This window comes from Chelonia mydas, chromosome 18, assembly GCF_015237465.2.
Source record: "Chelonia mydas isolate rCheMyd1 chromosome 18, rCheMyd1.pri.v2, whole genome shotgun sequence".
Lineage (NCBI taxonomy): Eukaryota > Metazoa > Chordata > Testudines > Cheloniidae > Chelonia > Chelonia mydas.
The window spans coordinates 23,317,271-23,330,747 of NC_051258.2; the positions used below are offsets into that span (position 1 = coordinate 23,317,271).

The 13,477-nt window shown below is 41.0% G+C and overlaps 1 protein-coding gene across 6 annotated transcripts in view; it reads left to right on the forward strand.

Moving 5' to 3' along the window:
• The window catches only part of SLC45A1 (solute carrier family 45 member 1), an 84,290-nt gene extending 70,979 nt beyond the window's left edge, over positions 1-13,311 (forward strand). For 5 of the 6 annotated variants that reach the window (XM_037881372.2, XM_043531832.1, XM_037881370.2 and 2 more), the window contains 2 exons: positions 1,856-2,061; positions 12,904-13,311. In XM_037881372.2, the coding sequence (XP_037737300.1) occupies positions 1,856-2,061; positions 12,904-13,170 (473 nt within the window). In that variant the 3' untranslated portion in view covers positions 13,171-13,311. The remainder of the gene's footprint in view (positions 1-1,855; positions 2,062-12,903) is intronic. The other variant, XM_043531833.1, reaches the window with a different exon arrangement.
• Positions 13,312-13,477: the final 166 nt, after the last annotated feature.

Below are 13,477 nucleotides of genomic sequence, written 5' to 3' on the forward strand. Positions count from 1 at the left end.
TTAATTTTCATATTGTCCATACTTGGGAGGCAGTGTGATCTAGCGATTTTGCACAGGACTGGAAGACAGGCAATTCTGTATTCCAATCCTGGTTCTGCGCCTAATTTACTCTGTAATCTTTGGGCACATCATTTAATCTTGGTGTGTCTCAGTACCCCCTCTGTAAAATGGAGGTAATTATGCTTTCCTACCTAAGACTGTTAGTGAATGATCTTTCATATTTCCTATGGGATATGCTGGATATCCTTTTCTCACAATCAGCAGTATGTTACACCACATGTAATATCATTTAAGTCAATGGGACTATTTGGTGTAGGATACTAATTGATATGAGTCACAGGGCACTCTCTCACCACTCTTGATACAGTACTATATCACAGTTTCCTTTCCTGTGCCCAGAGCTATTCAGCCATTGCACAATAGGTGATTCAGTTAATGTTTCCCCTCTTGGGGTTTGCTTTGTTTAGCCAAAACAAACCTTTTTACTGTCCCACCCACAGCACAATCAGTCCTTCCCTAGCTAGCAGGATTTCACAAATCAGTCCATCTGCCCTTCCCAAGGCTCCCACTGTCCTTATAGCCCTCAGAAAATTTCCCAGTATTTTCTGTTCTTTCTAGGGTTCTCTCACAGACTTTCCACCTAGCTATGGGGAGAACTCCCCTCCAGATCATATCCTGACCTTGAATCTCACCTAAACTAAGACTAGGCACCCTCCCCCCCCTCCCCTTTTTTTTTTTTTTTTTAAAAGCAGGTAAACTTCAATCTGTATTCATCTGATCCTAGACCTGTGATCTCACCTTGTTTACATGCTCCCTGTGGTCAAGGTTTCATCTACCATTTCTGTCCCATGCATCAGGGGAAAACCAGGCACAGGTGGTGCGGTGTCCATACTTCCTTAAAGGGGCCTGCCCACCCTGTGACATTGAGTAAAGGTAATCTAGCCCTATAAATTACTTACCATGTGAAATATGTATACTTTTTGGTTACTCACATGCTTGGAAAGCCAAGCACGCTTTGGGACAGCTTTCCTGTATGCTCAGTCCCATTAAATAAGAGCATTGATCTGTACATCACTTATTACAAACAGATATAGTCCAACATAAAACATTACCAATGAAGTGCTATTCATGATACTAATTCCTCTCAAATAATCTCTTAAAGCCCAATTCTGCCAACCTTTTTCAAACTGAGGAGTGATAGCACCTTACCCCACAAGAAGTGCCACTGATTTCAACAGGACTACTTGCAAAGTAAGGCATTACTCAACATGAAGAAAGATGGTGGAATCTGGCCCTTATTTATCAATCATTTCTCCACTAAAGATCTTACATTTCATTCATAGTCCTGTTAAAGCTGTATCCATAAACCATAGATTAATAATAGACAGGGTTCAGAAAACATGGGGATGTACACCTAAAAAGCCTTAATGTGGGTAAAGGAAGGATAGACAGGCCATTCTTCAGTTCATAATTACCTTCTTAACATGCTCTGTATGAAAGATCTTATTCTGCATGACCTGAAAAGCTGACAGTACCAGAAGCTGATCACTCCAACCTTATACAGTATCACATATGTTAACTTTACAAGTATTTGCATTAAAGTATACTTCAAAACAATTGGCAAAAGTAAAAATTATGATATCAGATTACGAAAAAGAAATATAATATCTCACAAGTTCCCTTTATTGTTTGTGGAAAGTTATTTCCCATAATTAAATAAACCAATAATTCTAATGCTTTGAGAAGGTTAAAGACCAGGGCAACTAGGATGTAGTCACAGCAGAAAGTTAAAAAAATAAACAGAATCTGTTTATATGTTTCTGTGCAATTTATTCTCTTAAATTCTATTTTACAGCTGCACTAGAAAAGCTGGAAGAATACTTCAGTATTCGCACCCTGTATTTCATAGCATACCTTGCTTTTGGACTTGGTACAGGCCTGGCTACACTCTCCAGAAATATCTATGTGGTTTTATCTTTATGCATAACTTATGGTATTTTGTTTTCAACGCTCTGCACACTCCCTTATTCTCTGTTGTGTGATTACTACCAGAGTAAAAAGGTAAGTTTCCTACTACTACATGTTTTTAAACCATAAAGTGCAGAAGTTTCTACACTACCCACAGCTAAGACAAACTTCTGCCAAGACAGATCATGTTCAACTAGAATTTTTTGCTCCTTTTCTTTTTCTGCTGCACATACAATCAGTTAGAATTAACTTTTTTAAAAATCTCTTTCTACTATGTGGCCAGCCACGGGTAGAAAGGGAACTGAATCGTCTTCATCTCTATTGATTTTCCTTTGCCCTCCTCCCCTTCCCAGCCTCTCTAATGCTTACTTCTTTTTCCTTCTCCCTTGCCCTCTGCTGCATATTGCTGAGAAGCTGAATATTTATTTTAAGTTATTTTTTCATAGCTCAGTCTGTGCTGGCCAGGACACTATTAATGGTCCTATACTCACGTTTGGCAGAATCTGATCAGGAAGCATAAGAACATAAGAATAGCTATACTGGGTCAGACCAATGGTCCATCCAGCCCAGTATCCTGTCTTCCAACAGTGGCCGATGCCAGATGCTGCAGAAGGAATGAACAGAACAGGGCAGTCACTGAGTGATCCATCCTCTGTTGTCCAGTCCCAGTTTCTGGCAGTCAGAGAATTTGGGACACCCAGAGCATGGGGTTGCATCCATGACCATCTTGGCTAGCAACCACTGATGGACCTATCCTCCATGAACTTATCTAATGCTTTTTTTAACCCAGTTATACTTTTGGCCTTCAGAACATTGCTTAGCACTGAGTTCCACAGGTTATTGATTCGTTGTGTGAAGTACTTCCTTATGTTTGTTTTAAACTTGCTGCCTATTAATTTCATTGGGTAACCCTAGTTCTTGTGTTATGTGAAGGGATAAATAACATTTCCTTATTCATTTTCTCCTCACCACTTATGATTTTACAGACCTCTATCATATCCCCGCCTTAGTTGTCTCTTTTCCATGCTGAACAGTCCCAGACTTTTTAATCTCTCCTCTTCTGAAAGCTGTTCTGTACCCTTAATAATTTTGGTTGCCCTTCTCAGTACTTTTTCCAGTTCTAATACATCTTTTTTGGGATGGGGCAACCAGAACTGCACACAGTATTCAAGGTGTGGACGTACCATGGATTTATATAGTGGCATTAAGATATTTTCTGTCTTATTATTTATCCCTTTCCTAATGGTTCCTAATATTGTTAGCTTTTTTGACTGCCACTGCACATTCAGCAGATGTTTTCAGAGAACTATCCGCGATGACATCAAGATCTCTCTCAAGCGGTAACAGCTCATTTAGATTCCATCATTTTTTATGTATAGTTGGGATTATTTTTCTAATATGCATTCATTACTTATCAACATTGAATTTCCAAAGCCACACTGAGCACAGGGGGATGGATGAGCTAGAAATACCACAAGCAGTCAAGACTGAGCGAGAACTAAAGGTGGGATCAAAGAAGGTACATATGCACCTAATCCTGTTTTTAGGTGCCTGAGTCCCCTTTTTAGGCACAGTTGTGATTCACAACCTCCTACTCAGCTGCCGCCTAACTTTGTAGTACGTAAACTTGCTTGTTGCATAAGTTTTGGCAGTAAGAGTTCCATAGGTGCCTGTGTTTCTGCTACTGAGCATGCACACTGCGGCATCACTCTTGGTGTCCAGGTGCATGTCTCCTGCCTATGCTCTGGAATGATTCACAAACTGAAGAAGATGGGTATTAGAGTGCGTAAGTCATGTGTGGGGCCCGATCTGGTAGGCAGTCTCTTAGCACACCTACTGGATCAGGCCCCACATGTGAGTTCATTCAAAACAGCTGGGGGAAGGAGAGGAGGACAACCTCCTTTCTAACTTTTAGCCTAGTGGTTAGGGTATTTACACAGGATGTGGAAGACCCACCCTTCAAATCCCCCTCTGTCTGATGAGAAGAGGTTTGAACAATGTGCTATAGGATATTCTGACATGGGGCTCCCTCAGTATCTCCTTTTGAAGTTGGCCCACTTTAATTAAATGATTGAATAGTTAAATATTAATTGGACTGAGAAAGAGTTAGAATGACTCTATAGCTTAGTGGTTAGGACTGTGGCAACTCCCTGTTCAAGTCCATTCTCCCCTTCAGGTAGAATCATAGACGTATAGGACTGGAAAGGACCTTGAGAAGTAATCTAGTCCAGTCTTCTGCACTCATTGCAGGACTACATAATAATTAGACCATTCCTGACAGGTGTTTGTCTAACCTGCTCTTAAAAACCTACAATGATGGAGATTCCACAACTTCCCTAAGGAATTTATTTCAGTGCTTAACTACCCTAACAATTAGGAATTTTTTCCTAATGTCCTACCTAAACCAGCCTTGCTGTAATTTAAGCCCATTACTTCTTGCCCTATCCTCAAAGGTTAATGAGAACAATTTTCCCCTCTCCTCCTTGTAACAACCTTTTATGTACTTGAAAACTGTTATCATGTCCCCTCTCTCAGTCTTCTCTTCTCCAGACTAAACAAACCCATTTTTTTCAATCTTCCCTCATAGGTCATGTTTTCTAGACCTTTAATCCTTTTTGTTGCTCTTCTCTGGACTTTCCCCAATTTGTCCACATCTTTCCTGTAATGTGGCACCCAGAACTGAACACAGTACTCCAGTTGAGGCCTTATTAGCATGGAGTAGAGTGGAAGAATTACTTCTCATGTCTTGCTTACAACACACCTGCTAATACATCATAGAATGATGTTCACTGTTTTTGCAAGTGTTACACTGTTGACTCATATTTACCTTACGAGCCACTATGACACCCCAGATCTCTTTCTGCAGTACTCCTTCCTGGGCAGTCATTTCCCATTTTGTATGTGTGCAACTGATTGTTCTTTCCTAAATGGAGTACTTTGCATTTGTCCTCATTGAATTTCATCCTGTTTATTTCAGATCATTTCTCCTGTTTGTCCAGATCATTTTAAATTTGAATTCTATCCTCCAAAATTCAAACCACATCCTGGGTTAGTACCTTAACTGATCAGCTAAAGGTTATAAGGAAGCGCCTTCTTGGGCTGTTTTGTGTGAACTCGCATGCAGGTTTAAATTAAATTTTTCCTGGCAAAAGTAGGTGTGCTGAGAGGCCAACTATTGGATTGGGCCCCCGCATTCAATCTAGACAGCTGAATGCCTATCTTCCCCTGATTAATTAATCACAAACAGAGATAGGTGCCTTCCTACAGACCAGACTTAGGCACCAAACATCAAGAGTGGTTCAGGGCTTGGCATGCATCCTTCTCATAGACATCTCCCATTGGCTAGCTTAGGTGGCTCCCTGCCTAGCAGGGCTGGCTTTGTTGATTGCTTCTATGTCTCTCCCCATTCGTTGTGTAGGAGGCTGGGTGCCCAACTCAGTCTTTGTGGACCACAGTGATGTTCCTGTGACTTTCTAGGTGCCTAAAAGTTAGGAGCATCACAACACCTAAATCCCTTTTGTGGATCTGGGCTAAGGAATCTCTAAAAATGTTTTAGGACACACCAGCACTATACAGCAAAAGGGAAATACCATGTCTCAACAGAAATACTGTTAATGCAGGTGATATACACTGGCTGAATGGCAACCCTAAATCTCAGGCAAACTTCATTACTGCTGGAGCACTTACTACAGCTGTCAACAAGGTTGCCTAAGGATTTCCATCATAAATCACTTTTCAGTTACTCATACTTCTCAAATTTGCATGATTAAGGGTGAATTTTTCCAAGTCTAATTTCTGCCCAAGGATAAACTTGTTCTATTGTCTGCACAAAAGCAGTTCATTTTTGAGAATGGGGGGGGGGACCTATTATTTAAAAAAAATCTAAAATATGTAAGTTTTATATGAACAGTTTTAGCAATGTCTGGAGGCAAAATAGGAAATTTGGTAGGTAAGAGCTGTGAGGAAGGAGAGGTGTCTTACAGTATCCTTGTGAAAACTATTTGCCTTGTTACCAAGTTGCGAGGGTTTGAAAATAGTAGCTTGTACATGCCTGATAGCTTTTGAACAATGGCTGAAATTTTAACATTGACATTTGCTGACTTTTGAGTGCTTAACTGTATAACCCTAACATTATTGTTATGCTATACAATATTCTACATGAACTATATTTGCCCAATGACAGGTTTCAGAGTAACAGCCGTGTTAGTCTGTATTCGCAAAAAGAAAAGGAGGACTTGTGGCACCTTAGAGACTAACCAATTTATTTGAGCATGAGCTTTCGTGAGCTACAGCTCACTTCATCGGATGCATGCTGTGGAAATCGCACAAGACATTTTATACACAGACACCATGAAACAATGCCTCCTCCCACCCCACTCTCCTGCTGGTAATAGCTTATCTAAAGTGATCATCAAGTTGGGCCATTTCCAGCACAAATCCAGGTTTTCTCACCCTCCGCCCTCCCACAAACAAACTCACTCTCTTGCTGGTAATAGCCCATCCAAAGTGACCACTGTCTTCACAATGCATATGATAATCAATGTGGGCCATTTCCTGCAGAAATCCAGGTTCTCTCACCCCCCTCCAAAAACCACACACACAAACTCACTCTCCTGCTGGTAATAGCCTATCCAAAGTGACCACTCTCCCTACAACCTGCATGAAAATCAAAGTGGGCCATTTCCAGCACAAATCCAGGTTTTCTCACCCCCCCCCCCCCAAACTCACTCTCCTGCTGGCAATAGCTCATCCAAACTGACCACTCTCCCCACACTGTGCATGGCAATCAAGGTGGGCCACTTCCAGCATAAATCCAAGTTTAACCAGAACGTCTGGGGGGGGGGGGAGGAAAAAACAAGGGGAAATAGGCTACCTTGCATAATGACTTAGCCACTCCCAGTCTCTATTTAAGCCTAAATTAATAGTATCCAATTTGCAAATGAATTCCAATTCAGCAGTTTCTCGCTGGACTCTGGATTTGAAGTTTTTTTGTTGTAAGATAGCGACCTTCATGTCTCTGATTGCGTGACCAGAGAGATTGAAGTGTTCTCCGACTGGTTTATGAATGTTATAATTCTTGACATCTGATTTGTGTCCATTTATTCTTTTACGTAGAGACTGTCCAGTTTGACCAATGTACATGGCAGAGGGGCATTGCTGGCACATGATGGCATATATCACATTGGTGGATGTGCAGGTGAACGAGCCTCTGATAGTGTGGCTGATGTTATTAGGCCCTGTGATGGTGTCCCCTGAATAGATATGTGGGCACAGTTGGCAACGGGCTTTGTTGCAAGGATAGGTTCCTGGGTTAGTGGTTCTGTTGTGTGGTATGTGGTTGTTGGTGAGTATTCGCTTCAGGTTGGGGGGTTGTCTGTAGGTAAGGACTGGCCTGTCTCCCAATATTTGTGAGAGTGTTGGGTCATCCTTCAGGATAGGTTGTAGATCCTTAATAATGCGTTGGAGGGGTTTTAGTTGGGGGCTGAAGGTGACAGCTAGTGGCGTTCTGTTATTTTCTTTGTTAGGCCTGTCCTGTAGTAGGTGACTTCTGGGAACTCTTCTGGCTCTATCAATCTGTTTCTTCACTTCCGCAGGTGGGTATTGTAGTTGTAAGAATGCTTGATAGAGATCTTGTAGGTGTTTGTCTCTGTCTGAGGGATTGGAGCAAATGCGGTTGTATCGCAGAGCTTGGCTGTAGACGATGGATCGTGTGGTGTGGTCAGGGTGAAAGCTGGAGGCATGTAGGTAGGAATAGCGGTCAGTAGGTTTCCGGTATAGGGTGGTGTTTATGTGCTGGAAATGGCCCACCTTGATTATCATGCACATTGTAGGGGGAGTGGTCACTTCGGATGAGCTATTACCAGCAGGAGAGTGAGTTTGTGTGAGTATGGGGGTGGGGGAGTGAGAAAACCTGGATTTGTGCTGGAAATGGCCCACTTTGATTTTCATGCAGGTTGTAGGGAGAGTGGTCACTTTGGATAGGCTATTACCAGCAGGAGAGTGAGTTTGTGTGTGTGGTTTTTGGAGGGGGGTGAGAGAACCTGGATTTCTGCAGGAAATGGCCCACATTGATTATCATATGCATTGTGAAGACAGTGGTCACTTTGGATGGGCTATTACCAGCAAGAGAGTGAGTTTGTTTGTGGGAGGGCGGAGGGTGAGAAAACCTGGATTTGTGCTGGAAATGGCCCAACCTGATGATCACTTTAGATAAGCTATTACCAGCAGGAGAGTGGGGTGGGAGGAAGCATTGTTTCATGGTGTCTGTGTATAAAATGTCTTGTGCAATTTCCACAGCATGCATCCGATGAAGTGAGCTGTAGCTCACGAAAGCTCATGCTCAAATAAATTGGTTAGTCTCTAAGGTGCCACAAGTCCTCCTTTTCTATTTGCCCAATTGTGACCCCTGCCGCATGCTCATACAGGGGATAGACAATGTAAGGAGTCCTGGCTCCTCACATAACAGGGAGGAAAGCAGTTTCTACAGGGCTGCTACTTTCTCTTTTCCCCTGCACATGTGATGGGCCAGGACAGGGAGTAAAGAGAACCTTGGATATGAAATGTACTCCAATACGCTTGCCAAGTGAACTGATGTGCCAGGAAAGTAATCTGTACTATCTGTAGTGCTAGCACAGATTATTTCCTCCCCTAGAACAAGGGGATACCCAAATTATGATTCTCTGAGTCACAATCAGTTTCCTGGCTTCAGCATTTCCAACCCCAAACATTTAAAACAAAAATCATAAGATTGGCTTTAAAATAATGTTTTTTAAAAAAATAATTAATTTGTGACGATTTCTATTTGCCTTCTGGGTTTTTAGACTCTAGGATACACTAGGATCACATTTTCAAGATTTTCTCCACAATCATGAGGGCTAGAAACTTCCTTTATCTATATACAAAAGCTCAGATTCTCACATATTAATAAAAGAAAAGGAGTACTTGTGGCACCTTAGAGACTAACCAATTTATTTGAGCATGAGCTTTCGTGAGCTACAGCTCACTTCATCGGGTCCGATGAAGTGAGCTGTAGCTCACGAAAGCTCATGCTCAAATAAATTGGTTAGTCTCTAAGGTGCCACAAGTACTCCTTTTCTTTTTGCGAATACAGACTAACACGGCTGTTACTCTGAAACCTCACATATCAATATCACTCCAGGAGCTTGGGAAACACTTTTTGTCACAAGACTCCCAGTAAAATTGTGAGAGTTGGCAAGATTGTTGTGTGCTTCTGTGGCAGACAACAATGCATTGCCTCTTCCTCAGGGCTTGTGGCAAAAGCCACAAATTGGCCCTAAATTATTAGACCCTGGTTGCACAAAGGATTGTATGCAGGCATACAGGATCGCAAAGCACTAAAGTAATGGAGCTCCATTGGGAGAAACTCTATGCCAGGTGTAACTCTTTGTAGGATCAGGCCTTATTTAGTAGTATTGACATGTCTTGGAACCACTTGCACACTCAATAAACAGACCTACCCAATTAAAGCTCACACAAATCCTTGTGTCAAATACTCTCAAACAGATGGAATTTAATCTCAGTAAACTTTCTCCTGCATTAATTTTACAAGTGACGTTAACTGAACAGCACACGCTTGTATTCACCTCTTTGGATAAAAATATTTTCCCAAAATTCTTAGCATGTAAATAAAGATGCAAACATGATGTAGAAAAAGATGCAAAAATTTAAGGAAAGGGGGGAAATCGGCATCTTGCATTAACTCAAGCAGAATGTAGTATTAAATAAGGACATTAGACAATTTCACAATTTAAATTATTTTACGCAAAAATAGCTATTTTGTTCTTTTAGAATCCCACTGTTAAATTCTTTTGTTTCCCCATTTACACTTAAACGATAACCGAGTAAAACATGGGTCACTATATACAATGGTAACTGAGACGTCACAAAACCTGTGTTTATTGGCATCATCTGCTAGGGCAATTGTCAAATTCAGATTCCGGGGTAACTGGAATTAAATTAGCTTTTTATACATTGTAAATTGTAAATCTTGTTTCTTTTTTATATATTCCTATTATTATTACATTAAGTATTTCAAACCTTGTTAATATTGACCAGAGACCTATCAGAAAATTCATAGCTTTCCTAAGCATCTGTAGAGCAAAAATGACATGATTATGGTAGCTTCTTTGTGAGTACAGGGTTCTGCATAACATCAGTGAAAACAGACCAGTCTTATTAATTTAATTCTACTGCTTGTTAGAAAAGATAGGAATGGTAGCAGAGACACTGGAGCTGATGATTTGCAGGTTCAGGAAGATAGCAAATGCATCAGTTTACATGTGGAAGTTATTTTCTCCACTGCAAGAGTTAAAAGCTAGTTTTATTAAATGAAGGCTTAAAATCTGCAAAAAATGGATGGCTGTAGCTCCCTCCCACTGGTGAGTGGATTTCTGCTTGTTACTGGTGAATGGATTTCAAGTAACGAGTATTAACATTATCAGTCACTATTCTAGTTAATGGGCTAGAAGTGTCTGTTGGAATAGTCGTGTATTTATCCTTCTGTTGTTTAGCTAGTAAGTGTTTGGCTGTACATATTGGGCCAAATCTTACTCCTATTGGTATCAGTGGGACTTTTATAAAATGATTTCTGTGGTAGCAGGATCAACCTCACATTCAGAATTTCCAATGGAAAATTTATCACATTAAGAATTCTATTCTCCAATTGATGTTAACCAGAAAGAAACAACTTTTAGTAGCATTAATGGTATATACTTGTATTAAGGGGAGAAAAGATTCCCCAGCAGACAAATTCAGGAAATATTGGAGTTTCAAAAGGTAGAGAAGATCATTTGCCTTTCTGCTGAGCTGTTTCCTTTATGCACAACTGCTTTTTCCTATGGCATTGCCTTGGTGGTCCAGCATTAAGGGAATAGTCCAGAGAAGAGATTAGTTTGCTAATTAGGGCTGTCAATTAATCACAGTTAACTCACGCGATTAACTCAAAAAATTAATTGTGATTAATCACACTGTAAAACAATAGAATAACAATTGAAATTTATTAAATATTTTGGATGTTTTTCTACATTTTCAAATATATCAATTTCAATTATAACACAGCATACAAAGTGTACAGTGCACACTTTATATTATTTTTATTACCAATATTTGCACTGTAAAAGTAACAGAAATAGTATTTTTCAATTCACCTCATACAAGTACTGTAGTGCAATCCCTTTATCATGAAAGTGCAACTTACAAATGTAGGGTGTTTTATTACATAACTGCACTCAAAAACAAAACAACGTAAAACTTTAGAGCCTACATGTCCACTCAGTCCTACTTCTTGTTCAGCCAAATGCTACGAGAAACAAGTTTGTTTACATTTACAGGAGATAATGCTGCCCACTTCTTAATTACAACTTCACCTGAAAGTGAGAACAGGTGTTCGCATGTCACTGTTGTAGCTGGCATCGCAAGATATTTATATGCCAGATGCGCTAAAGATTCATATGCCTCTTCAGGCTTCGGCCATCGTTCCAGAGGATGTATTTCCATGATGATGATGTTCGTTAAAAAAATAATGCATTAATTAAATTTGTGACTGAACTCCTTGGGGGGAGAATTGTATGTCTACTGCTCTGTTTTACCCACATTCTGCCATATATTTCAAGTTATAGCAGTCTCAGATGATGACCCAGCACATGTTGTTTGTTTTAAGAACACTTTCACTGCAAATTTGACAAAATGCAAACAAGATACCAATGTGAAAGTTCTAAAGATATCTACAGCACTCAACCCAAGATTTAAGAATTTGAAGTGCCTTCCAAAATTTGAGAGGGATGAAGTGTAGAACATGCTTTCAGAAGTCTTAAAAGAGCAACACTCTGATGCAGAAACTACAGAACCCAAACCACCAAAAAAGAAAATGAACCTTCTGCCGGTGGTATCTGACTCAGATGATGAAAATGAACATGCATCGGTGCCACTGCTTTGGATCATTATCGAGCAGAACCCGTCATCAGCACGGACACATATCCTCTGGGAATGGTGGTTGAAGCATGAAGGGACATATGAATCTTTAGCGCATCTGGCATGTAAATATCTTGTGACGCCGGCTACAACAGTGACATGCAAATGCCTGTTCTCTCTTTCAGGTGACATTGTAAACAAGATGCAGGCAGCATTATCTTCTGCAAATATAAACAAATTTGTTTGTCTGAGCAATTGGCTGAACAAGAAGTAGGACTAAGTGGACTTGTAGGTTTTAAAGTTTTACATTGTTTTATTTTTGAATGCAGGGCTTTTTTTACATAATTCTACGTTTGTAAGTTCAACTTTCGTGATAAAGAGATTGCACTGTATTAGGTGAATTGAAAAATACTGTTGTTTTTTACAGTGCAAATATTTGTAATAAAAATAAATATAAACTAGAACTGTACACTTTATATTCTGTGTTGTAACTGAAATATATTGGAAAATGTAGAAAACATCAAAAAATATTTAAGTAAATGGTATTCTATTATTAACAGCTCATCGTGATTAATTTTTTTAATCGCTTGACAGCCCTAGTGCTAACCCTCAAACCAGTGGTTTTCAACTTCTGGTCCTTGGACCCGTGAGGGTCTGCAGATCCTAAGATTTCCAAAGGGGTCCACACCTCTATTGGAAAAAATTTAGGGGTCCTCAGATGAAAAAAGGTTGAAAACCACTGCTACAAACCACTACTACATTCTCAACAATACTGGTGTAAATTCAGCAACTACTGGGAACAGTAATTCCTTACTCTGCTAGGTTTGGGAAATCAATGTGTCCTCAAAATGTAGTGAATGCTGCATATGGATGTTAATTATTGAAAGTCTCATCTTGCAGGTTTGCATTTAGCATATTGTTTTACCATGTTAACAATTTGCATATTTTGCTTGGTTTGCTAAACTACTCTCTAGTTCTCATATGGTTTTCTTTCCCTTTGAACAGTTCGCAGGATCGACTATCGATGGTACCAAGAGGGGGATGGGCGTGGATATCTCTCTTCTGAGCTGCCAGTATTTCCTAGCTCAGCTTCTTGTTTCTATAGTGATGGGACCCATAACTTCCATGGTGGGCAGCGCTAACGGGGTGATGTATTTTGCCAGCTTCGTGTCTTTCATTGGCTGCTTGTTTTCCTCCCTGTGCGTCATATATGAGATTCCAGCCAACGAGGAGATGGCTGAGGAGCAGCAGCCGTTGGTGCTGAGCGCGTGAGGGGGCCCCAGCTCCGCAGTGCGGGATCTCTGGTGCGGCTCGATCAGCCGGCGGAGAGGGGCTGGCGTCTGCCGGGGAAGAGGCACCAATCCGTACGAGGCCCGCTGGACGCTGCAATAAAAGCGACTCAGACGAACTGTGCTTGTGCCTCCTTATTACTCCGGACGGCAGGTGCTGCGTGCCCCGCGGGAAGGCTGCCCCGATTGCCCCTGGGGCGCTGCGCACAGCTGGCGGGGCCACATCAGCCCAACACACGCCCTGCGGCGGCCGGTATGGGCGGAGGAGGGGCAGCGGGGCGCGCCTGTCC